General features: G+C 30.7%; 1 protein-coding gene and 2 long non-coding RNA genes across 6 annotated transcripts in view; 1 reads left to right on the plus strand and 2 right to left on the minus strand.

Annotated features, from left to right (window-relative positions):
- Positions 1-5,828: 5,828 nt before the first annotated feature.
- Positions 5,829-27,463, minus strand: part of LOC127239624 (uncharacterized) — a 30,166-nt gene continuing 8,531 nt past the window's right edge. Inside the window, exon 5 of the mRNA XM_051257862.1 lies at positions 5,829-7,250. Coding sequence (XP_051113819.1) covers positions 7,172-7,250 — 79 coding nt within the window. The 3' untranslated portion in view covers positions 5,829-7,171. The remainder of the gene's footprint in view (positions 7,251-27,463) is intronic.
- LOC127239626 (uncharacterized) lies at positions 8,557-25,850 on the plus strand. 4 transcript variants are annotated; one of them, XR_007836169.1, is made up of 3 exons: positions 8,557-8,634; positions 24,265-24,612; positions 25,757-25,850. It is a non-coding gene; the product is annotated as an uncharacterized LOC127239626 (long non-coding RNA). The 4 variants fall into 4 exon arrangements; XR_007836167.1 differs by lacking the exon at positions 8,557-8,634 and adding an exon at positions 8,819-8,979; XR_007836170.1 differs by lacking the exon at positions 8,557-8,634 and adding an exon at positions 9,946-10,023.
- LOC127239625 (uncharacterized) lies at positions 11,262-14,328 on the minus strand. Its single transcript, XR_007836166.1, has 5 exons — positions 14,143-14,328; positions 13,809-14,079; positions 12,883-13,071; positions 12,688-12,766; positions 11,262-11,360 (listed from the first exon to the last, which is right to left on the minus strand). It is a non-coding gene; the product is annotated as an uncharacterized LOC127239625 (long non-coding RNA).

Here is a 27,463-nt window from a genome sequence, read left to right on the forward strand (position 1 = left end):
AATCTATTTAAAATATCATTAGTAATATAATAAAATTAATTATTATAAATAAATATATGTAATTGTAGCATTATATTCAAATAAAATATTATATTTTTATAGAAGCAATAAAATATAATTTAAATATAAAAATATATATACATATAATATTAAAAAAATTATTTTAATTTTTATTAGATTAGATAGGAGGAGGGTATTATATATGGTAAGTTTTTAAATTAGGTAAGTAGCCGTTAAGTATAATAATTTTGATTTTGAATTTGATTTTAATTTTAATATACACATAATATTAAAATGTGAAATTATATATGGTAAGTGTTTTATATTAGGTAAGTAGCCGTTAAGTATAATGATTTTGAATTTGAATTTGATTTTAATTTTAATATACACATAGTATTAAAATGTGAAATTATATATGGTAATAATTTTATATTAGGTAAGTAGCCGTTAAGTATAATAATTTTGAATTTGAATTTAATTTTAATTTTAATATACACATAATATTAAAATGTGAAATTATATATGGTAACTTTTTATATTAGGAAAGTAGCCGTTAGGTATAATGATTTTGAATTTGAATTTGATTTTAATTTTAATATACACATAATATTAAAATGTGAAATTATATATGGTAACTTTTTATATTAGGAAAGTAGCCGTTAGATATAATGATTTTGAATTTGAATTTGAATTTGATTTTAATTTTAATATACACATAATATTAAAATATAAAATTATATATGGTAAGTGTTTTATATTAGGAAAGTAGCCGTTAAAACATATATTATAAATACTCTTGATTTTGATATTGATATTGTATACATTATTATAAGCAATGCAAATGCAAATGAAGGGGGTGGGGGGTACGAGCAGGGGCAGGGGCAGGGGCAGGGGCAGGGGCGGGGGGGTTCTGAGAGGAAATTAGGAATTACGAAGAGGTGTGGTTACATGAGGGAGGGCGATCCATTTAAGGAAGAGGTCAAGTGCAGTGCTTAGGAGGGCGAACCATTTAAGCGAGAGGTCAAGTGCAGTGCTTCGATCTCGATCGATCGATCGATGCAATAGCAGCAAAGCAAGGGCAGGGGCAGGTGGAATTCCGAAGGTTTTGTGAAGAGGGTTCTGGAGAATTTCGGGGATCCAGCTGACACTTGTCGACAAGTAAGTTTTGAGCTTTACTTTTACTGCTCTAGTGGTAATGTAATTTTGGTGAAAAATGGTTTTGAAGAGGCTTATGCTGTCCGGGGAGGGATCAGTGGCAAGAAGGGATGGCATGGTTATTTCTATATGTTTCTTTTTGTCTTGTGTTAATCATTCAAGAAATTATAGTATGGCACTTTTCTTGGAAAATTTTAGAATCCAATCTTGGAACTTTGGCACATTTCTTGGAAAATTTTAGAATCCAATCTTGGAACTTTGGCACTTTTCTTGGAAAATTTTAGAATCCAATCTTGGAACTTTGGCACTTTTCTTGAATCCAATCTTGGAACTTTGGCACTTTTCTTGGAAAATTTTAGAATCCAATCTTGGAACTTTTCTTGGTTATGATATACCTAATAATGAATGCTTTTGGATTTGACTCTTCACTTAAGCATGTGATTTGTTAGTTATTCTGGATCGATGATGTTGTGTGCTTATTTTGTAGGAGACAAGGGAGTGGCCGGATGATCGGACGACCGTAGGGAATAATTCGTCCCTTTCCTTTTACATTTATGCATTTAATTTAATTTAGCATTTTGCATATAGAAATAGATTTATTTTTACGTCCGTCCCGGGACATGCATGCATTAATTTTGTTTCTATATTTTATACTAACTTATTTTTAAGTGTTTTTAATTTGTAGGCAAAGCTTATGGGGAGACGAGGGAGTGGCCGGATGATCGGACGACCGTAGGGAGTAATTCGTCCCTTTCCTTTTACATTTATGCATTTAATTTAATTTAGCATTTTGCATATAGAAATAGATTTATTTTTACGTCCGTCCCGGGACATGCATGCATTAATTTTGTTTCTATATTTTATACTAACTTATTTTTAAGTGTTTTTAATTTGTAGGCAAAGCTTATGGGGAGACGAGGGAGTGGCCGGATGATCGGACGACCGTAGGGAGTAATTCGTCCCTTTCCTTTTACATTTATGCATTTAATTTAACTTAGCATTTTGCATATAGAAATAGATTTATTTTTACGTCCGTCCCGGGACATGCATGCATTAATTTTGTTTCTATATTTTATACTAACTTATTTTTAAGTGTTTTTAATTTGTAGGCAAAGCTTATGGGGAGACGAGGGAGTGGCCGGATGATCGGACGACCGTAGGGAGTAATTCGTCCCTTTCCTTTTACATTTATGCATTTAATTTAATTTAGCATTTTGCATATAGAAATAGATTTATTTTTACGTCCGTCCCGGGACATGCATGCATTAATTTTGTTTCTATATTTTATACTAACTTATTTTTAAGTGTTTTTAATTTGTAGGCAAAGCTTATGGGGAGACGAGGGAGTGGCCGGATGATCGGACGACCGTAGGGAGTAATTCGTCCCTTTCCTTTTACATTTATGCATTTAATTTAATTTAGCATTTTGCATATAGAAATAGATTTATTTTTACGTCCGTCCCGGGACATGCATGCATTAATTTTGTTTATATATTTTATACAAACTTATTTTTAAGTGTTTTTAATTTGTAGGTAAAGCTTATGGGGAGACGAGGGAGTGGCCGGATGATCGGACGACCGTAGGGAGTAATTCGTCCCTTTCCTTTTACATTTATGCATTTAATTTAATTTAGCATTTTGCATATAGAAATAGATTTATTTTTACGTCCGTCCCGGGACATGCATGCATTAATTTTTTTGTTACTATATTTTATACTAACTTATTTTCAAGTGTTTTTAATTTGTAGGTAAAGCTTATGTGGAGACGAGGGGATCCGCAAAGATCCTTCGATCTCGATTTCAAATCCAAGGTAAGTAATTTTAATATTATTTTTTTGTTTCCTATACATATATACTAATATCTATTTTAAATCCTTTTAGGATCATACGAGAGGGAGCGGCCGGATGATCGGACGACCGAATACATCATAGGGAGTAATCCGTCCCTTTCCTTTTACATTTATGCATTTTATTTAATTTAGCATTATGCATATAGAAATAGATTTATTTTTACGTCGGTCCAGGGACATGCATGCATTAATTTTTTTGTTTCTATATTTTATACTAACTTATTTTCAAGTGTTTTTAATTTGTAGGTAAAGTTTATGTGGAGACGAGGGGATCCGCAAAGATCCTTCGATCTCGATTTCAAATCCAAGGTAAGTGATTTTAATACTATTTTTTTGTTTCCTATACATATATACTAATATCTATTTTAAATCTTTTTAGATGCATACGAGAGGGAGTGGCCGGATGATCGGACGACCGAATACATCATAGGGAGTAATCCGTCCCTTTCCTTTTACATTTATGCATTTTATTCAATTTAGCATTATGCATATAGAAATAGATTTATTTTTACGTCGGTCCCGGGACATGCATGCATTAATTTTTTTGTTTCTATATTTTATACTAACTTATTTTCAAGTGTTTTTAATTTGTAGGTAAAGCTTATGTGGAGACGAGGGGATCCGCAAAGATCCTTCGATCTCGATTTCAAATCCAAGGTAAGTGATTTTAATACTATTTTTTTGTTTCCTATACATATATACTAATATCTATTTTAAATCTTTTTAGATGCATACGAGAGGGAGTGGCCGGATGATCGGACGACCGAATACATCATAGGGAGTAATCCGTCCCTTTCCTTTTACATTTATGCATTTTATTCAATTTAGCATTATGCATATAGAAATAGATTTATTTTTACGTCGGTCCCGGGACATGCATGCATTAATTTTTTTGTTTCTATATTTTATACTAACTTATTTTCAAGTGTTTTTAATTTGTAGGTAAAGCTTATGTGGAGACGAGGGGATCCGCAAAGATCCTTCGATCTCGATTTCAAATCCAAGGTAAGTAATTTTAATATTATTTTTTTGTTTCCTATACATATATACTAATATCTATTTTAAATCCTTTTAGGATCATACGAGAGGGAGCGGCCGGATGATCGGACGACCGAATACATCATAGGGAGTAATTCGTCCCTTTCCTTTTACATTTATGCATTTTATTTAATTTAGCATTATGCATATAGAAATAGATTTATTTTTACGTCGGTCCCGGGACATGCATGCATTAATTTTTTTGTTTCTATATTTTATACTAACTTATTTTCAAGTGTTTTTAATTTGTAGGTAAAGCTTATGTGGAGACGAGGGGATCCGCAAAGATCCTTCGATCTCGATTTCAAATCCAAGGTAAGTGATTTTAATACTATTTTTTTGTTTCCTATACATATATACTAATATCTATTTTAAATCTTTTTAGATGCATACGAGAGGGAGTTGCCGGATGATCGGACGACCGAATACATCATAGGGAGTAATCCGTCCCTTTCCTTTTACATTTATGCATTTTATTCAATTTAGCATTATGCATATAGAAATAGATTTATTTTTACGTCGGTCCCGGGACATGCATGCATTAATTTTTTTGTTTCTATATTTTATACTAACTTATTTTCAAGTGTTTTTAATTTGTAGGTAAAGCTTATGTGGAGACGAGGGGATCCGCAAAGATCCTTCGATCTCGATTTCAAATCCAAGGTAAGTGATTTTAATACTATTTTTTTGTTTCCTATACATATATACTAATATCTATTTTAAATCTTTTTAGATGCATACGAGAGGGAGTGGCCGGATGATCGGACGACCGAATACATCATAGGGAGTAATCCGTCCCTTTCCTTTTACATTTATGCATTTTATTCAATTTAGCATTATGCATATAGAAATAGATTTATTTTTACGTCGGTCCCGGGACATGCATGCATTAATTTTTTTGTTTCTATATTTTATACTAACTTATTTTCAAGTGTTTTTAATTTGTAGGTAAAGCTTATGTGGAGACGAGGGGATCCGCAAAGATCCTTCGATCTCGATTTCAAATCCAAGGTAGGTGATTTTAATACTATTTTTTTGTTTCCTATACATATATACTAATATCTATTTTAAATCTTTTTAGATGCATACGAGAGGGAGTGGCCGGATGATCGGACGACCGAATACATCATAGGGAGTAATCCGTCCCTTTCCTTCTACATTTATGCATTTTATTCAATTTAGCATTATGCATATAGAAATAGATTTATTTTTACGTCGGTCCCGGGACATGCATGCATTAATTTTTTTGTTTCTATATTTTATACTAACTTATTTTCAAGTGTTTTTAATTTGTAGGTAAAGCTTATGTGGAGACGAGGGGATCCGCAAAGATCCTTCGATCTCGATTTCAAATCCAAGGTAAGTGATTTTAATACTATTTTTTTGTTTCCTATACATATATACTAATATCTATTTTAAATCTTTTTAGATGCATACGAGAGGGAGTGGCCGGATGATCGGACGACCGAATACATCATAGGGAGTAATCCGTCCCTTTCCTTTTACATTTATGCATTTTATTCAATTTAGCATTATGCATATAGAAATAGATTTATTTTTACGTCGGTCCCGGGACATGCATGCATTAATTTTTTGTTTCTATATTTTATACTAACTTATTTTCAAGTGTTTTTAATTTGTAGGTAAAGCTTATGTGGAGACGAGGGGATCCGCAAAGATCCTTCGATCTCGATTTCAAATCCAAGGTAAGTGATTTTAATATTATTTTTTTGTTTCCTATACATATATACTAATATCTATTTTAAATCCTTTTAGATCATACGAGAGGGAGTGGCCGGATGATCGGACGACCGAATACATCATAGGGAGTAATCCGTCCCTTTCCTTTTACATTTATGCATTTTATTTAATTTAGCATTATGCATATAGAAATAGATTTATTTTTACGTCGGTCCCGGGACATGCATGCATTAATTTTTTTGTTTCTATATTTTATACTAACTTATTTTCAAGTGTTTTTAATTTGTAGGTAAAGCTTATGTGGAGACGAGGGGATCCGCAAAGATCCTTCGATCTCGATTTCAAATCCAAGGTAAGTGATTTTAATACTATTTTTTTGTTTCCTATACATATATACTAATATCTATTATAAATCTTTTTAGATGCATACGAGAGGGAGTGGCCGGATGATCGGACGACCGAATACATCATAGGGAGTAATCCGTCCCTTTCCTTTTACATTTATGCATTTTATTCAATTTAGCATTATGCATATAGAAATAGATTTATTTTTACGTCGGTCCCGGGACATGCATGCATTAATTTTTTTGTTTCTATATTTTATACTAACTTATTTTCAAGTGTTTTTAATTTGTAGGTAAAGCTTATGTGGAGACGAGGGGATCCGCAAAGATCCTTCGATCTCGATTTCAAATCCAAGGTAGGTGATTTTAATACTATTTTTTTGTTTCCTATACATATATACTAATATCTATTTTAAATCTTTTTAGATGCATACGAGAGGGAGTGGCCGGATGATCGGACGACCGAATACATCATAGGGAGTAATCCGTCCCTTTCCTTTTACATTTATGCATTTTATTCAATTTAGCATTATGCATATAGAAATAGATTTATTTTTACGTCGGTCCCGGGACATGCATGCATTAATTTTTTTGTTTCTATATTTTATACTAACTTATTTTCAAGTGTTTTTAATTTGTAGGTAAAGCTTATGTGGAGACGAGGGGATCCGCAAAGATCCTTCGATCTCGATTTCAAATCCAAGGTAGGTGATTTTAATACTATTTTTTTGTTTCCTATACATATATACTAATATCTATTTTAAATCTTTTTAGATGCATACGAGAGGGAGTGGCCGGATGATCGGACGACCGAATACATCATAGGGAGTAATCCGTCCCTTTCCTTTTACATTTATGCATTTTATTTAATTTAGCATTATGCATATAGAAATAGATTTATTTTTACGTCGGTCCCGGGACATGCATGCATTAATTTTTTTGTTTCTATATTTTATACTAACTTATTTTCAAGTGTTTTTAATTTGTAGGTAAAGCTTATGTGGAGACGAGGGGATCCGCAAAGATCCTTCGATCTCGATTTCAAATCCAAGGTAAGTGATTTTAATACTATTTTTTTGTTTCCTATACACGATCGTTGAAATGATAATTGATACAACAGAAATAGAAACCGATCATCCCTTTCCTCGCAATGCCCGGATACCTGAATTCACATTGTTTTGTTTTCAGGCATATATACTAATATCTATTTTAAATCTTTTTAGATGCATACGAGAGGGAGTGGCCGGATGATCGGACGACCGAATACATCATAGGGAGTAATCCGTCCCTTTCCTTTTACATTTATGCATTTTATTCAATTTAGCATTATGCATATAGAAATAGATTTATTTTTATGTCGGTCCCGGGACATGCATGCATTAATTTTTTTGTTTCTATATTTTATACTAACTTATTTTCAAGTGTTTTTAATTTGTAGGTAAAGCTTATGTGGAGACGAGGGGATCCGCAAAGATCCTTCGATCTCGATTTCAAATCCAAGGTATGTGATTTTAATACTATTTTTTTGTTTCCTATACATATATACTAATATCTATTTTAAATCTTTTTAGATGCATACGAGAGGGAGTGGCCGGATGATCGGACGACCGAATACATCATAGGGAGTAATCCGTCCCTTTCCTTTTACATTTATGCATTTTATTCAATTTAGCATTATGCATATAGAAATAGATTTATTTTTACGTCGGTCCCGGGACATGCATGCATTAATTTTTTTGTTTCTATATTTTATACTAACTTATTTTCAAGTGTTTTTAATTTGTAGGTAAAGCTTATGTGGAGACGAGGGGATCCGCAAAGATCCTTCGATCTCGATTTCAAATCCAAGGTAGGTGATTTTAATACTATTTTTTTGTTTCCTATACATATATACTAATATCTATTTTAAATCTTTTTAGATGCATACGAGAGGGAGTGGCCGGATGATCGGACGACCGAATACATCATAGGGAGTAATCCGTCCCTTTCCTTTTACATTTATGCATTTTATTTAATTTAGCATTATGCATATAGAAATAGATTTATTTTTACGTCGGTCCCGGGACATGCATGCATTAATTTTTTTTGTTTCTATATTTTATACTAACTTATTTTCAAGTGTTTTTAATTTGTAGGTAAAGCTTATGTGGAGACGAGGGGATCCGCAAAGATCCTTCGATCTCGATTTCAAATCCAAGGTAAGTGATTTTAATACTATTTTTTTGTTTCCTATACATATATACTAATATCTATTTTAAATCTTTTTAGATGCATACGAGAGGGAGTGGCCGGATGATCGGACGACCGAATACATCATAGGGAGTAATCCGTCCCTTTCCTTTTACATTTATGCATTTTATTCAATTTAGCATTATGCATATAGAAATAGATTTATTTTTACGTCGGTCCCGGGACATGCATGCATTAATTTTTTTGTTTCTATATTTTATACTAACTTATTTTCAAGTGTTTTTAATTTGTAGGTAAAGCTTATGTGGAGACGAGGGGATCCGCAAAGATCCTTCGATCTCGATTTCAAATCCAAGGTAAGTGATTTTAATATTATTTTTTTGTTTCCTATACATATATACTAATATCTATTTTAAATCTTTTTAGATGCATACGAGAGGGAGCGGCGGATGATCGGACGACCGAATACATCATAGGGAGTAATTCGTCCCTTTCCTTTTACATTTATGCATTTAATTTAATTTGCATTATGCATATAGAATAGATTTATTTTTACGTCGGTCCCGGGACATGCATGCATTAATTTTTTTGTTTCTATATTTTATACTAACTTATTTTCAAGTGTTTTTAATTTGTAGGTAAAGCTTATGTGGAGACGAGGGGATCCGCAAAAATCCTTCGATCTCGATTTCAAATCCAAGGTAAGTGATTTTAATATTATTTTTTTGTTTCCTATACATATATACTAATGTCTATTTTAAATCTTTTTAGATGCATACGAGAGGGAGTGGCCGGATGATCGGACGACCGAATACATCATAGGGAGTAATCCGTCCCTTTCCTTTTACATTTATGCATTTTATTCAATTTAGCATTATGCATATAGAAATAGATTTATTTTTACGTCGGTCCCGGGACATGCATGCATTAATTTTTTTGTTTCTATATTTTATACTAACTTATTTTCAAGTGTTTTTAATTTGTAGGTAAAGCTTATGTGGAGACGAGGGGATCCGCAAAGATCCTTCGATCTCGATTTCAAATCCAAGGTAGGTGATTTTAATACTATTTTTTTGTTTCCTATACATATATACTAATATCTATTTTAAATCTTTTTAGATGCATACGAGAGGGAGTGGCCGGATGATCGGACGACCGAATACATCATAGGGAGTAATCCGTCCCTTTCCTTTTACATTTATGCATTTTATTTAATTTAGCATTATGCATATAGAAATAGATTTATTTTTACGTCGGTCCCGGGACATGCATGCATTAATTTTTTTGTTTCTATATTTTATACTAACTTATTTTCAAGTGTTTTTAATTTGTAGGTAAAGCTTATGTGGAGACGAGGGGATCCGCAAAGATCCTTCGATCTCGATTTCAAATCCAAGGTAAGTGATTTTAATACTATTTTTTTGTTTCCTATACATATATACTAATATCTATTTTAAATCTTTTTAGATGCATACGAGAGGGAGTGGCCGGATGATCGGACGACCGAATACATCATAGGGAGTAATCCGTCCATTTCCTTTTACATTTATGCATTTTATTCAATTTAGCATTATGCATATAGAAATAGATTTATTTTTACGTCGGTCCCGGGACATGCATGCATTAATTTTTTTGTTTCTATATTTTATACTAACTTATTTTCAAGTGTTTTTAATTTGTAGGTAAAGCTTATGTGGAGACGAGGGGATCCGCAAAGATCCTTCGATCTCGATTTCAAATCCAAGGTAAGTGATTTTAATATTGTTTTTTTGTTTCCTATACATATATACTAATATCTATTTTAAATCTTTTTAGATGCATACGAGAGGGAGCGGCGGATGATCGGACGACCGAACACATCATAGGGAGTAATTCGTCCCTATCCTTTTACATTTATGCATTTAATTTAATTTTGCATTATGCATATAGAATAGATTTATTTTTACGTCGGTCCCGGGACATGCATGCATTAATTTTTTTGTTTCTATATTTTATACTAACTTATTTTCAAGTGTTTTTAATTTGTAGGTAAAGCTTATGTGGAGACGAGGGGATCCGCAAAAATCCTTCGATCTCGATTTCAAATCCAAGGTAAGTGATTTTAATATTTTTTTTTTGTTTCCTATACATATATACTAATGTCTATTTTAAATCTTTTTAGATGCATACGAGAGGGAGTGGCCGGATGATCGGATGACCGAAAATATAGAGTAGTTAGTCGTTTTTCTTTAATATTTTCGCATTGCATTTACATTAGCATCTTACATATAATAATAGAATTATGTTTAGGTCCCGGGACTTGGATGTATTAATTTTGTTTCTAAATTTTATCCTTGTTTGTTTTAAAGTGTATTTAGTTTGTAAGTAAAGTTTATGTGGAGTCTACTACTATCAAATCCATATTCGACACGAACAAATAAAGATTTGGGTCTAAAAATTAGTTCCAAACTATTTTTAGGTCAGGCCAACCCAGTATGGTTGAATAACCAAACTTGGTTTGAGGCCTATGCAAATTATGACGTGCCTAGCAGTTTCTAGTTGATTAAAATATTTTAAGAAAAAATAATTTTTAATATAAATTATCTATATAATAAAATTAATAATTAATTAATGTTTAAATTCTTAATTATCAATAAAATACTTTGTCCTAATTATATCAATTTAGATTAATATAATTTATTATTTAATAAAATATGATATATTATTTTTAAAATCTAATATTAAAAATCTGGGTTGGGCTAAGCTTGCCCGGTGTAATTTGAAACCGGGCCATGCCTTGGTTTGGGTTTTCAAGCCCAATGCAAAATCAGGCCGAACCTATCGGACTTGAATTTTAAAACAGCCCAAGCCAGCCCAAAAAATAGTACTCCCTCCCTAGCAAAAAATGCACTAATTTTTTGCGTGATGGGGGGAGTAATACCAGCTTTAAATTGCCACATTTTTTTTTTCAAATATGATATCAACTTTCTCAAATAATAAAAGCAACATACCTTGAAATATGAATCCACCGATATGCTGAAAGTTTTTTTCTTTAAATCCGCCGATATGCTGAAGCTTATTCCAGCAATACCTTTTTATCGAACTGCAATGGTGCACCAGAGAAGTCATTTTCCAATGCTTTTACATATACCTCTTGAAAGTAAGAAATTAAGTAAAAAAAAAAAAAGACAAATCATGTCTACACTGGTTTTTCAAATATCTATTATTATGAAATTGTCCAAAGCATTATTATTACGAAATACAGTTTACCAATTCTCTAAACTAAGACTACTTAGTATCAGCTCGCAAACAATTTGTCCATACCATCTATAACGTGCCAACATAACTCAGGGGAAGAAAAAAAATGCCCGTGAGAAAATTATTAAGCACAACATGACAACTATTTTAAACATTTTAATAAAATTTGACCCATTTGCCTTATGAAAATATGTTCAGCAATTAGTGGACAAAAAATTAATGTTCATACATAGACGCGAATACTAGAAACCATATTACTCTTTTTGTACATTTTTTATTATAAAACTCAAAAGGTAACAAAAAGTACACAACCATTTAAATAACACGTTACAATACTTCAAATACACATTCGACTACGCATACCTGCAATACCCCTGGGTTTATTTGCAATAGTTTTATTTATAAGAGGAAATAAAATTTATTAATTGAGAAGATAAATATTGCATTCAAATTATATAATTTAGATAAAAGAAAATTTATAGTCCTCCTCTCTTTACTTTTTATTTGCAATAGTTTTATAATTGTTTTTTAATTATAAAAGAGAAAAAAAAAGAAGCTATAAAAAAAAAAAAAAATAAAAAAAATCAGAATATTTCACATTAAAAACAATATATAATAAATACTAACCTCCTCTACTAAAAAACTATGGCCATATTTGGGTTGCGCACAAAATTTAAAGAATATTAATATTATATTAATAGTTGGTAAAAAATATAAGTATAAAAAGTAGTAGCATTTGTGTAACAATAATAAAAAAATAATATTAAATTTTGCAGGATTTTACATGCTCGAGAGGTACGTCCGATCACTTGTGATTTCATTAGTATTATAAATATAAAAATATTAATATTTTTAAATTTTAAAAATTTTAAAAAATCATTTCTAAAAATAAATAGAAACAAAACGGTCATATTTTAAAAGTTTTTTTTATCGTAATGATTTCATTAGTATTATAGTAATATATATAATATAAATATTTTTTAATTATAGAGATTTTTTTTAAAAAAAAATTACTTGTAAAAATAAATAGAGACCATAACGGTCATAATAATAAGATTTTAAAAGATCTTATGACTAATGGTTTCCTTAATTGCTAATCACCAACAGACTTGGATTGGGCAAGAAGAAAAAAGAACGAAGGAAAGGTAGACTTGGATGGTTAGAGATTCGACCTGGACTGCTGCTTGCAGCAGCTCCATTTTTGGGTGACACAGTGCGCAAACCATTGGGAGTGCGAGGGGATGATTTCACCTGACAAAAAAAAAAGAGAGAATACTTCAGTAATACAACTCAGAGAGTATGATATCCGAAATTCAGTAAATGTAATTGAGATCACTTGCAATGGGACTCTTATATGCATTACTAACCCCATCAAAGAACCCGATTTTGGGAGAAGGCATTCGTAATCCTGTTGGTTTCCCTAAACCCTGAACAACGCTACTGGATTGCCCTCTGCCTGAAGTAGAAGAATTCGTTAGAGAAGTCTTCGATGGCTGGCACTGCAGGCCTTGGCAACATCCTTCCTGCGCCGACAGCTACTTTTGGGAGTTGCGTTCCTTTACTTGTAGTAGTTAGTGTCAATAAATAATACTAACATTAGGCACAAGACGATTTCTGATTTCATTTAAACACACAAACACACACAAGATGAGTTCCTTGGCAATGATTTCTGATACTTTCAAATCCCCATTGAAGTGAAAACTTAAAACCAAATTTACAAGAATCGAATCAAATGAAAACTTCAGATACTTTCAAATGTACTGCATATCTCATCCCAAACCTAGTTTGGAAGCTTAAACCATTCGACAAGATAAGAACACTAACAATTTCTTAAACATATCCAAAACTTGACTGTGCTAAATGCTAACACTAAATAAACAACAGCTGTAAGAATTTGCACCTTCTAAGGCAATATTATGATTCATTTAGATAACCTACAGGCTCTGCAACCAACTATGGTTAGAGCTAAGAACAACAACTTAGCAGAATTCATTCAATGGATGCAATTTAATCAATAAGAAAGAATTAATCTACCAACTTCAAATCGTGTTACCCAAATTTATAGATAAAGTGAATATTCGGAGCTAAAACCTAATTTGAACAGAGTTAAGGAGCAGAGCAAAACAAAAATTAAGCCAGTCAAATTTCAACCAGGCAAATAAACCAAAATCAACCGACTGAATCATCGAGGAAGATAATCAAAGCATCTACGCCCAAAATGCTACCATACTCACAAGATGATCAGCATAAAGTTGTATTATTAACTGGAACAAGGAGAGCTTCGAATTCATACCTGATCAGAATCGCTGATTCATTCATTCACACAGTCGAATTCATTCCCAGGATCATCCGTGCTCGGAAATGAAATGCCTGAATTCCAGTCACCATAGCATCAGGAAGACCTCTCCTACACCGCTGCTCCATCTCCCGAAAACAACGCCTCCACAGATCCATCCCGGCGGTTCCGAACCCAACCTTTCAACCCTAACTCCTTCGCATTATCAATCGTCCAATTCCGATAGATCCGACGCACCTTGCACTCTCCCCCTTATCACCATTCTCACCTGATTCAAACACCAAATTAGAACGAAACAGAAATCTATTAATGAAATTGAGAAATCGCTTACTGTTTTGACAGAGGCCTCCTCCTGCGGCGAGTTCATCGAGGACATAGTAGAGAATAGAGTGCGTAGACGGTGTCGGAGCAGAGGAGGAGGAGAATGAGGAAGATGAAGACGACGGTACAGCGGAGGAGGAGAATGAGGAAGATGAAGACGACGGTACAGCGGAGGAGGAGAACGAGGAAGAAGAGAAGTATGATGGGGAAGAAGAGGAGGTCGCGCGAATGTCAGGCGGCAGAGCGCATTGGCATTGCTACGCCATTGGAGATGCTTCAGATCTGAAATCGTGGTTTGGAACAATAGCGATTTTGTCGCCATTTCTGTTAAAGTCGCAAATCGGAAGTGTGGAAAAGTGATTGGTAGTGTTGTTTGTGGTTCTGCCAGAGTAACTATGGGTGTGTTTGTTTGGGGTTGAATTTTGAATTGTGTTTAAATAGTTAAGATTTTGAATTTAAATAGTTGTATAATGTGATATAACTAGATATTGATGTGATGTTTTAAATGTAAATATTGATTTTTAGTATAATATAAAAAATAAAAAAATAAATGTTTGATTTGATGTTTTTTGGGAAAAAAATTGAATGAATAGTAAAAATTAAATCCAATTCCCTAAACAAACACACCTTTAAATGAGTTGTTTATTGTATGGGCCTAAACTAAAAATGGGTTCTGGCAGAGTAATTATGTGTTTGTTTGGGGCAATGGATTTTAAATTTACTGTTCATCATATTTTTATTTTTTTCAAAAATATCAAATTAAATACCTATTTTTTATTTTTTATATTATACTAGAAATTAATTTTACATTCAAAACATCAAATCAACACCTATTTATATCGCATCATACAACCATTCAAATTTAAAATTTCTAGTATTCAAATCTCAATTCAAAATCCAAACCTCCAAGCTAAGCACCCTATATCTTTGTCAGTCCAGTAACTTCAGCCCAATAAAATATCTAATAAAATATTGTTACTTTTATTTAATAATATTTATGAAAATTTATTCCATTAAAAAATATTAGATAAACATTATGATATTTTTTTTATTCAAAAATCAGAAAATTTACGAAAAATCAAAATTTGAATATAAAACTTAAGCTCAAAAGATTTTGGCCGAGCCGGGTCTATGCAAATCGAACCGTGCCTAGTGCAATTTTTTTTTTATGCAAATCGAACTGTGCCTAGTTCAATTTTTTTTAAAAAAAAAATTGTTTAAGTATTTTTTAATATATAATAAAATTACAACGTAATTGCACATTTATGGGGTGTATTCAATAGAGATTTTTTTGGATTTTATTGGAGTCTTAAAATTTTGGTGTATTCAATCCAGATTTTAAAAAGATTTTAAAATTTGAATGTATTCAATTCAGATTTTAAAAAGTTTTTTAAAATTTTAATGTATTCAAGAATCCATTAACTTTAAAAATCCATGGATTTTGTTGGATTCTTTAATAAAATTGTTAACAAATCTTGTTATAAAGTGAGATTTCAATGGATTCCCAAAATTAGTAACAATGTACATATTATTTTATTTATAGCATTAATAACTTTATTATTTTATTTTTTTTAAGAGTTAAATTTTAATTTATTTACTATGTAATTTTATTATCCATTATAAAAAAAAATAATATTTATTATTATAAAATATTATATTTATCTATTATATTGGAACTGGGCCAACTCAACACTAATATGGTATTATCTGCTTTGGGCTGAGCCCGCACGGATTTGTTTTTTAATATCCTCCAAAAGACCTCGTACTAGTGGAGTTCACTTGGGGACTTATATTTTTTTCGCAACTTCCAACGTGGGACTTGAGATTGCACCCCAACATATTATTTGAATAAAAAATTAAAATAAGAACACAAAATCAAATTAAAAAAATAAAAAAATCATTATGAAATTATACAATAAGTGTGTTTCTTTAATAATTTTTATAAGTTAAATTGATTCTAATTTAAATTGAAATTAAATATTATTTATAATTTTTATAAAAATATATTATTTTTTAGTGAAAATATTATATTAGAATACTAATTAAATAAAATGAATATTTGTGTAGTATTTACTATTTGTTGTAGATTTTATGTCAGTTATTAATATTTTTAATTTTATTTAGGTAAATTTATTATTATTATTTTTTAAATTATAAAAACAATACTACTTTCTTTAAATAATGTAAGATAAAAAGAATAAAATGAATATTTTGAGTGATATAATATTGGATATAATATTAAAAAAATAAATTAAATAATAGAAAAGAATTAAAATTGATGCTTATTTACGCTTTAAGTATTACATTTATTTTTTGTAAGTATTAGATTTAACATTAAATATATTTTTATATTTGTGTAATTTTTTATACAAATATTATTATACTAGTATAATAAGACACTAATATAAATAATTTTTTTTTTAATTTGTATTACACTTTGATATAATAATTAATATTTACAAATCATATCCAAATGTAAAAAGTAAATATTACAAGGACGGAAGGAGGAAGCATTATTTTTTTTAAGGAAAAAAATAATTTTTGGTCCCAATATAACAAAAATTCATCAATTTTGGTCATAATATAAACATCTTATCAATTTTGGTCCAAATATAACCAAAACTCATCATTTTTTGTCTCAATATAAATTTTTTATCAATTTTAGTCCCAATATAACCAAAATTCATCATTTTTGGTCAAATATAACTAAACCTTATCTTTTTTTGTCCCACCGTTAACAAACCGACGAAAATGCTGACATAGACTTGCAAGATTGTGCAATTTCTTCAAATATAAATATAAGATTTGATTTCTTTTCAAGTTAATATTTTCCGTCGGTTTGTTGATTGTGGGAAAAAAAAAAGGTTTGATTATATTGGGACAAAAAATGATGAGTTTTGGTTATATTGGGACTAAAATTGATACAAAATTTATATTTGGACAAAAAATGATGAGTTTTTGTTATATTGGGACAAAAATGATGAGTTTTTGTATATTGAGACCACAATTAATAAAAATTTTATATTGAGACCAAAATTGATAAAATGTATATTTTTAATTGAGATAAATGAACATAGTAAAAAGAATACTTTAAGGGTGTGTTTGTTTGAGGGTTTGAATTTTGAGTTGGGATTTGAATAGTAAAAATTTTGAATTTGAATAGTTGTATGATGTGATATAAATAGGTGTTGATGTGATGTTTTGAATGTAAAATTGATTTTTAGTATAATATAAAAAATAAAAAATAGGTGTTTGATTTGATATTTTTTGGGAGAAAAAATAGGATGAATAGTGGAAATCCAAACAAATCCCTCAAACAAACACACTGATGCGGACGAGTACAATACATTATTTTAATTCCATAATATTTTTACAATTTTTAGTACTCACTCAGTCCAGCTATGAAGTATACATATTTCTATTTTGGGACGTCCAATGACAAAGTAATAATTTCATTAAATATTTTATTTTTTTTCATAAATACCCTTAATTTACATCACATCATTACTTGTATACAAAATACAAGGGTAAAAATGTCATTATACTACTTTTACCTACCTATTATAATTAAAATACTATTATTTCTTAAATTCCATGCCAAAACTAAATATATACTTATTGTTTAGACGGATGGAGTATTTCATAACAAAAACACTTAAAATTATCAATATTAAACAAATATATTACTAATATATCTTGCAAATTTATAAAGGAAAAGGAAATACAACTAAATGACGGAAGTAATAATAGCCTAAATAAGTTCAAGAAGTAATAATTTTATTATTATAATAATAATTTTTTAAATAATGAAAATAGAAATAGAAATAGAAATACATGCAAACATATATAACAATAGATTGAAAATTGGGGTGGGGCCAAACCCTATTGTGTAATCTCGTTAAAATAAATAATATTTTGAATATATATTCAACGAATATTTTAATTAATAAAAATATATAATAAGAGATATTTTTTTCTTTTGATTTTATGCATTATTTATATTTATCGACAAGATTTTTTTATTTTTTATTTTTTTAAAAAACCCTAAAAATATATATTTTTCTCAGAAAATGTATATATATATATAACTTAACTTTTTACTACAATTTTAAGAATTTGAAAACTTTCAAATTTTTATGAAGAAAAAACTGAGCCAAAACTTTAAAAATTAAAAGTAAATAAAATTATTAATGGTAACAGAATCTCTTATTATTGGGCTCTAAAATTCTTTTAGGATGTATTTGTTCCAAAAAATATCAAATCAAACACCTATTATTCAATTTTTTATATTATATTAAAAATCAATTTTACATTCAAAATATCTCATTAACATCTATTTATATCACATCATACAACTATTCAAATTCAAAATTTTTACTATTCAAATCCAAACTCCCAAACAAGCAAAGATTTAGGTAACTTTTACTAATAGATAAATTATGGATTTCCTTTTGACATATAGTTTAGAAAAAAAAAAAAAGTTTAAAAGATTCAACATATAGTTTAGGAAAAGAAAAAATTTTAAAAATATATACGGACGGTTAGGATTATATCTACAAAACCAACGGCTGATATATCGGAATGAAAATACGTTCCGAACCATTATATAAAGGGTTCGCTCTTTGCTTTTGCCGCTGTACTTTAATTATGTTCTCGAAGATTTTTCTCTACTTGTTTTTCTGCTGCTACAAACTGATACTTCATTCAAAGGTATGGTTTCTTTCTCTTATTTGAATTTTGTTCGATGTTAATTATGGCGCTTTCTGTTATGTTTATTTTGATATATATGTGGTTTTTTGTTTGTGATGTATGCGATGAGTGGTGTTATTTTTGTTTTGGAGGAATTCTAGTTCGTATCGATGTGATATTTAGTTGGAATTTGATTTTTGGTGCGCTTTTGCAATTCTAAAAAAAATAATAATACAAAATACAAAATATTTTACAAAAATCAAAAAGTTAAAAAGAACTTTAAATGCTAATTATACAAGATCAAAAAGTTATAGATATTCAATGGTTTTCTAGTAGTTAGATTTAATAATGCATGGCCATGCAATTGCTATGATTTTTTATTTTATTTTCTTTTTAGTTTATAGTTAATTTTGATAAAATAAAAACTTTAACACTTGTTTGCTAAACTTAATTACATTATATTTTTACCATGGTTAATTACCAATTAAATTTTCAAAAATATTTCTAATTATTTTTTTCTTTTTATAATTTTTCAATAAAATATATTAAGTAACTTTTTAAAAAAAAAAAAAAAAATTGTATCGAATTCAAATGGACTATGTAATTTAAAAAATTATTAAAAACATTTAATTTAATATCTTCAAATCGCAAGACAATTTTGTTGGTAAATCTCCAAGGAGAGGAGAGGAGCATAGAGCTACTTGTAGGCGTTCGACACGTGTCCCCTCCCATTAACTTAAGAATTAGTGGTTAGTTTCCTTTGCAACTAACGCCAACTGCTAACAAAAGCATCATTTTGTAAACACTTGTACTTTTTAAAATAAGTAAAAAAGTGATATAACTACTATGTATTATTTAATTTATGTTTTATGCTATATTTTATATATACATTTTTTAAACAAAATTACTTGTCAATACTATCAAAATTTTAAAATATATTTACATAAACAGAGCAATAAAACTTATATAATATTTAATGTGCGGTAGCCAAATAAATATTATAATTACTTTCTTAATATAATTATAAAATTATTTTACAATTTATATTGATTAAAAAAAATAAAATTGATTCGTTCTAGCGAAGAAAATCGTCGAACCGGCGCTTCCCGACGAGCTCACCGATTCGTATCGTGAATTCGAAAAACGGGTCGACGAGTATGTCGCGTCGGAGACTGTATCGATGCTCACTCTTCTACCCGACAAAAGCCCCGATCGTGGTTACGTCACGGAAATTCTCACGCCCGTGAACAACATATCGAAGCGTCTCCACCGATACTGATTAATGAACGCGAAAGGATACGCGCGAACGTGCTACATACTAATCCTACTCGACGACGATCAAATCGTCGACTGGTTTGTCGGGATCGTGCGGCGGTGGGTGAGGTGGTTCTTCGACTGCGACAATTTCGCCGAAGTGAAGCGGGCAATATCGACCCAGGTGCGGATGTCGTGCATACGAACGTTAGCGTCGAAGTACCGAATCCACGAAACGGAGATCGCCAAGAAGTTCGACGAGGAGCTGAGCAGGATCCCATTGTCGTCGACGGACGAGATCGAGCTCGAGGATCTTTATTCGGACATGGTTTCGAGCGAAAAACGAGCTCGACGGCGCGTCGATGTACGGGGTTAGCGACAGCGGGGTGACCCAGGTCGATATCGGCACTTAATTTTTAATATGGTTTTCGATTTATATTAAAAAAATATAATATATATAGTTTTGTACAAAATATATAATATATAATTTATACACTAAAAAATATAATAGTTTAACATAAAATATTATTTCCTCAATCCCACTTAATTTGTCCACTTTTTCTATATCTGTCCGTCCCATATAAATTATCTCTTTTCTGTTTTGGAAATATAATTATATACTTTAATCATATTTTAAAATTCATAATTTATAAAAAAAAAATTTAATTAACTATTCAGTTATTTTAATCTATAATTATTTTTATTATACCATAATTATTTTACTAATATATTTCTTAATTACTTACTAATTACATCATAACTAAAACTTCGTGTCCCAACTAAAATTGACAAATTAGTTGGGTAATTTTTTTTTTACACTACTTTAAACTAAAAATACAAAGTTAATACACCAGTAAAATAAATTTTAAATTATTAATCTATTTAAAATATCATTAGTAATATAATAAAATTAATTATTATAAATAAATATATGTAATTGTAGCATTATATTCAAATAAAATATTATATTTTTATAGAAGCAATAAAATATAATTTAAATATAAAAATATATATACATATAATATTAAAAAAATTATTTTAATTTTTATTAGATTAGATAGGAGGAGGGTATTATATATGGTAAGTTTTTAAATTAGGTAAGTAGCCGTTAAGTATAATAATTTTGATTTTGAATTTGATTTTAATTTTAATATACACATAATATTAAAATGTGAAATTATATATGGTAAGTGTTTTATATTAGGTAAGTAGCCGTTAAGTATAATGATTTTGAATTTGAATTTGATTTTAATTTTAATATACACATAGTATTAAAATGTGAAATTATATATGGTAATAATTTTATATTAGGTAAGTAGCCGTTAAGTATAATAATTTTGAATTTGAATTTAATTTTAATTTTAATATACACATAATATTAAAATGTGAAATTATATATGGTAACTTTTTATATTAGGAAAGTAGCCGTTAGGTATAATGATTTTGAATTTGAATTTGATTTTAATTTTAATATACACATAATATTAAAATGTGAAATTATATATGGTAACTTTTTATATTAGGAAAGTAGCCGTTAGATATAATGATTTTGAATTTGAATTTGAATTTGATTTTAATTTTAATATACACATAATATTAAAATATAAAATTATATATGGTAAGTGTTTTATATTAGGAAAGTAGCCGTTAAAACATATATTATAAATACTCTTGATTTTGATTTTGATATTGTATACATTATTATAAGCAATGCAAATGCAAATGAAGGGGGTGGGGGGTACGAGCAGGGGCAGGGGCAGGGGCAGGGGCAGGGGCGGGGGGGTTCTGAGAGGAAATTAGGAATTACGAAGAGGTGTGGTTACATGAGGGAGGGCGATCCATTTAAGGAAGAGGTCAAGTGCAGTGCTTAGGAGGGCGAACCATTTAAGCGAGAGGTCAAGTGCAGTGCTTCGATCTCGATCGATCGATCGATGCAATAGCAGCAAAGCAAGGGCAGGGGCAGGTGGAATTCCGAAGGTTTTGTGAAGAGGGTTCTGGAGAATTTCGGGGATCCAGCTGACACTTGTCGACAAGTAAGTTTTGAGCTTTACTTTTACTGCTCTAGTGGTAATGTAATTTTGGTGAAAAATGGTTTTGAAGAGGCTTATGCTGTCCGGGGAGGGATCAGTGGCAAGAAGGGATGGCATGGTTATTTCTATATGTTTCTTTTTGTCTTGTGTTAATCATTCAAGAAATTATAGTATGGCACTTTTCTTGGAAAATTTTAGAATCCAATCTTGGAACTTTGGCACATTTCTTGGAAAATTTTAGAATCCAATCTTGGAACTTTGGCACTTTTCTTGGAAAATTTTAGAATCCAATCTTGGAACTTTGGCACTTTTCTTGAATCCAATCTTGGAACTTTGGCACTTTTCTTGGAAAATTTTAGAATCCAATCTTGGAACTTTTCTTGGTTATGATATACCTAATAATGAATGCTTTTGGATTTGACTCTTCACTTAAGCATGTGATTTGTTAGTTATTCTGGATCGATGATGTTGTGTGCTTATTTTGTAGGAGACAAGGGAGTGGCCGGATGATCGGACGACCGTAGGGAGTAATTCGTCCCTTTCCTTTTACATTTATGCATTTAATTTAATTTAGCATTTTGCATATAGAAATAGATTTATTTTTACGTCCGTCCCGGGACATGCATGCATTAATTTTGTTTCTATATTTTATACTAACTTATTTTTAAGTGTTTTTAATTTGTAGGCAAAGCTTATGGGGAGACGAGGGAGTGGCCGGATGATCGGACGACCGTAGGGAGTAATTCGTCCCTTTCCTTTTACATTTATGCATTTAATTTAATTTAGCATTTTGCATATAGAAATAGATTTATTTTTACGTCCGTCCCGGGACATGCATGCATTAATTTTGTTTCTATATTTTATACTAACTTATTTTTAAGTGTTTTTAATTTGTAGGCAAAGCTTATGGGGAGACGAGGGAGTGGCCGGATGATCGGACGACCGTAGGGAGTAATTCGTCCCTTTCCTTTTACATTTATGCATTTAATTTAACTTAGCATTTTGCATATAGAAATAGATTTATTTTTACGTCCGTCCCGGGACATGCATGCATTAATTTTGTTTCTATATTTTATACTAACTTATTTTTAAGTGTTTTTAATTTGTAGGCAAAGCTTATGGGGAGACGAGGGAGTGGCCGGATGATCGGACGACCGTAGGGAGTAATTCGTCCCTTTCCTTTTACATTTATGCATTTAATTTAATTTAGCATTTTGCATATAGAAATAGATTTATTTTTACGTCCGTCCCGGGACATGCATGCATTAATTTTGTTTCTATATTTTATACTAACTTATTTTTAAGTGTTTTTAATTTGTAGGCAAAGCTTATGGGGAGACGAGGGAGTGGCCGGATGATCGGACGACCGTAGGGAGTAATTCGTCCCTTTCCTTTTACATTTATGCATTTAATTTAATTTAGCATTTTGCATATAGAAATAGATTTATTTTTACGTCCGTCCCGGGACATGCATGCATTAATTTTGTTTATATATTTTATACTAACTTATTTTTAAGTGTTTTTAATTTGTAGGTAAAGCTTATGGGGAGACGAGGGAGTGGCCGGATGATCGGACGACCGTAGGGAGTAATTCGTCCCTTTCCTTTTACATTTATGCATTTAATTTAATTTAGCATTTTGCATATAGAAATAGATTTATTTTTACGTCCGTCCCGGGACATGCATGCATTAATTTTTTTGTTACTATATTTTATACTAACTTATTTTCAAGTGTTTTTAATTTGTAGGTAAAGCTTATGTGGAGACGAGGGGATCCGCAAAGATCCTTCGATCTCGATTTCAAATCCAAGGTAAGTAATTTTAATATTATTTTTTTGTTTCCTATACATATATACTAATATCTATTTTAAATCCTTTTAGGATCATACGAGAGGGAGCGGCCGGATGATCGGACGACCGAATACATCATAGGGAGTAATCCGTCCCTTTCCTTTTACATTTATGCATTTTATTTAATTTAGCATTATGCATATAGAAATAGATTTATTTTTACGTCGGTCCCGGGACATGCATGCATTAATTTTTTTGTTTCTATATTTTATACTAACTTATTTTCAAGTGTTTTTAATTTGTAGGTAAAGTTTATGTGGAGACGAGGGGATCCGCAAAGATCCTTCGATCTCGATTTCAAATCCAAGGTAAGTGATTTTAATACTATTTTTTTGTTTCCTATACATATATACTAATATCTATTTTAAATCTTTTTAGATGCATACGAGAGGGAGTGGCCGGATGATCGGACGACCGAATACATCATAGGGAGTAATCCGTCCCTTTCCTTTTACATTTATGCATTTTATTCAATTTAGCATTATGCATATAGAAATAGATTTATTTTTACATCGGTCCCGGGACATGCATGCATTAATTTTTTTGTTTCTATATTTTATACTAACTTATTTTCAAGTGTTTTTAATTTGTAGGTAAAGCTTATGTGGAGACGAGGGGATCCGCAAAGATCCTTCGATCTCGATTTCAAATCCAAGGTAAGTGATTTTAATACTATTTTTTTGTTTCCTATACACGATCGTTGAAATGATAATTGATACAACAGAATAGAAACCGATCATCCCTTTCCTCGCAATGCCCGGATACCTGAATTCACATTGTTTTGTTTTCAGGCATATATACTAATATCTATTTTAAATCTTTTTAGATGCATACGAGAGGGAGTGGCCGGATGATCGGACGACCGAATACATCATAGGGAGTAATCCGTCCCTTTCCTTTTACATTTATGCATTTTATTCAATTTAGCATTATGCATATAGAAATAGATTTATTTTTACGTCGGTCCCGGGACATGCATGCATTAACTTTTTTGTTTCTATATTTTATACTAACTTATTTTCAAGTGTTTTTAATTTGTAGGTAAAGCTTATGTGGAGACGAGGGGATCCGCAAAGATCCTTCGATCTCGATTTCAAATCCAAGGTAAGTAATTTTAATATTATTTTTTTGTTTCCTATACATATACACTAATATCTATTTTAAATCCTTTTAGGATCATACGAGAGGGAGCGGCCGGATGATCGGACGACCGAATACATCATAGGGAGTAATCCGTCCCTTTCCTTTTACATTTATGCATTTTATTTAATTTAGCATTATGCATATAGAAATAGATTTATTTTTACGTCGGTCCCGGGACATGCATGCATTAATTTTTTTGTTTCTATATTTTATACTAACTTATTTTCAAGTGTTTTTAATTTGTAGGTAAAGCTTATGTGGAGACGAGGGGATCCGCAAAGATCCTTCGATCTCGATTTCAAATCCAAGGTAAGTGATTTTAATACTATTTTTTTGTTTCCTATACATATATACTAATATCTATTATAAATCTTTTTAGATGCATACGAGAGGGAGTGGCCGGATGATCGGACGACCGAATACATCATAGGGAGTAATCCGTCCCTTTCCTTTTACATTTATGCATTTTATTCAATTTAGCATTATGCATATAGAAATAGATTCATTTTTACGTCGGTCCCGGGACATGCATGCATTAATTTTTTTGTTTCTATATTTTATACTAACTTATTTTCAAGTGTTTTTAATTTGTAGGTAAAGCTTATGTGGAGACGAGGGGATCCGCAAAGATCCTTCGATCTCGATCTCAAATCCAAGGTAGGTGATTTTAATACTATTTTTTTGTTTCCTATACATATATACTAATATCTATTTTAAATCTTTTTAGATGCATACGAGAGGGAGTGGCCGGATGATCGGACGACCGAATACATCATAGGGAGTAATCCGTCCCTTTCCTTTTACATTTATGCATTTTATTCAATTTAGCATTATGCATATATAAATAGATTTATTTTTACGTCGGTCCCGGGACATGCATGCATTAATTTTTTTGTTTCTATATTTTATACTAACTTATTTTCAAGTGTTTTTAATTTGTAGGTAAAGCTTATGTGGAGACGAGGGGATCCGCAAAGATCCTTCGATCTCGATTTCAAATCCAAGGTAGGTGATTTTAATACTATTTTTTTGTTTCCTATACATATATACTAATATCTATTTTAAATCTTTTTAGATGCATACGAGAGGGAGTGGCCGGATGATCGGACGACCGAATACATCATAGGGAGTAATCCGTCCCTTTCCTTTTACATTTATGCATTTTATTTAATTTAGCATTATGCATATAGAAATAGATTTATTTTTACGTCGGTCCCGGGACATGCATGCATTAATTTTTTTGATTCTATATTTTATACTAACTTATTTTCAAGTGTTTTTAATTTGTAGGTAAAGCTTATGTGGAGACGAGGGGATCCGCAAAGATCCTTCGATCTCGATTTCAAATCCAAGGTAAGTGATTTTAATACTATTTTTTTGTTTCCTATACCGATCGTTGAAATGATAATTGATACAACATAAATAGAAACCGATCATCCTTTTATATACCTGAATTCACATTGTTTTTTTCAGGCATATATACTAATATCTATTTTAAATCTTTTTAGATGCATACGAGAGGGAGTGGCCGGATGATCGGACGACCGAATACATCATAGGGAGTAATCCGTCCCTTTCCTTTTACATTTATGCATTTTATTCAATTTAGCATTATGCATATAGAAATAGATTTATTTTTACGTCGGTCCCGGGACATGCATGCATTAATTTTTTTGTTTCTATATTTTATACTAACTTATTTTCAAGTGTTTTTAATTTGTAGGTAAAGCATATGTGGAGACGAGGGGATCCGCAAAGATCCTTCGATCTCGATTTCAAATCCAAGGTAAGTGATTTTAATATTATTTTTTTGTTTCATATACATATATACTAATATCTATTTTAAATCTTTTTAGATGCATACGAGAGGGAGTGGCCGGATGATCGGACGACCGAATACATCATAGGGAGTAATCCGTCCCTTTCCTTTTACATTTATGCATTTTATTTAATTTAGCATTATGCATATAGAAATAGATTTATTTTTACGTCGGTCCCGGGACATGCATGCATTAATTTTTTGTTTCTATATTTTATACTAACTTATTTTCAAGTGTTTTTAATTTGTAGGTAAAGCTTATGTGGAGACGAGGGGATCCGCAAAGATCCTTCGATCTCGATTTCAAATCCAAGGTAGGTGATTTTAATACAATTTTTTTGTTTCCTATACATATATACTAATATCTATTTTAAATCTTTTTAGATGCATACGAGAGGGAGTGGCCGGATGATCGGACGACCGAATACATCATAGGGAGTAATCCGTCCCTTTCCTTTTACATTTATGCATTTTATTCAATTTAGCATTATGCATATAGAAATAGATTTATTTTTACGTCGGTCCCGGGACATGCATGCATTAAT

This window comes from Andrographis paniculata, unplaced genomic scaffold (genome assembly GCF_009805555.1).
Source record: "Andrographis paniculata isolate CXL003 unplaced genomic scaffold, ASM980555v1 Contig78END, whole genome shotgun sequence".
Classification (NCBI taxonomy): domain Eukaryota; kingdom Viridiplantae; phylum Streptophyta; class Magnoliopsida; order Lamiales; family Acanthaceae; genus Andrographis; species Andrographis paniculata.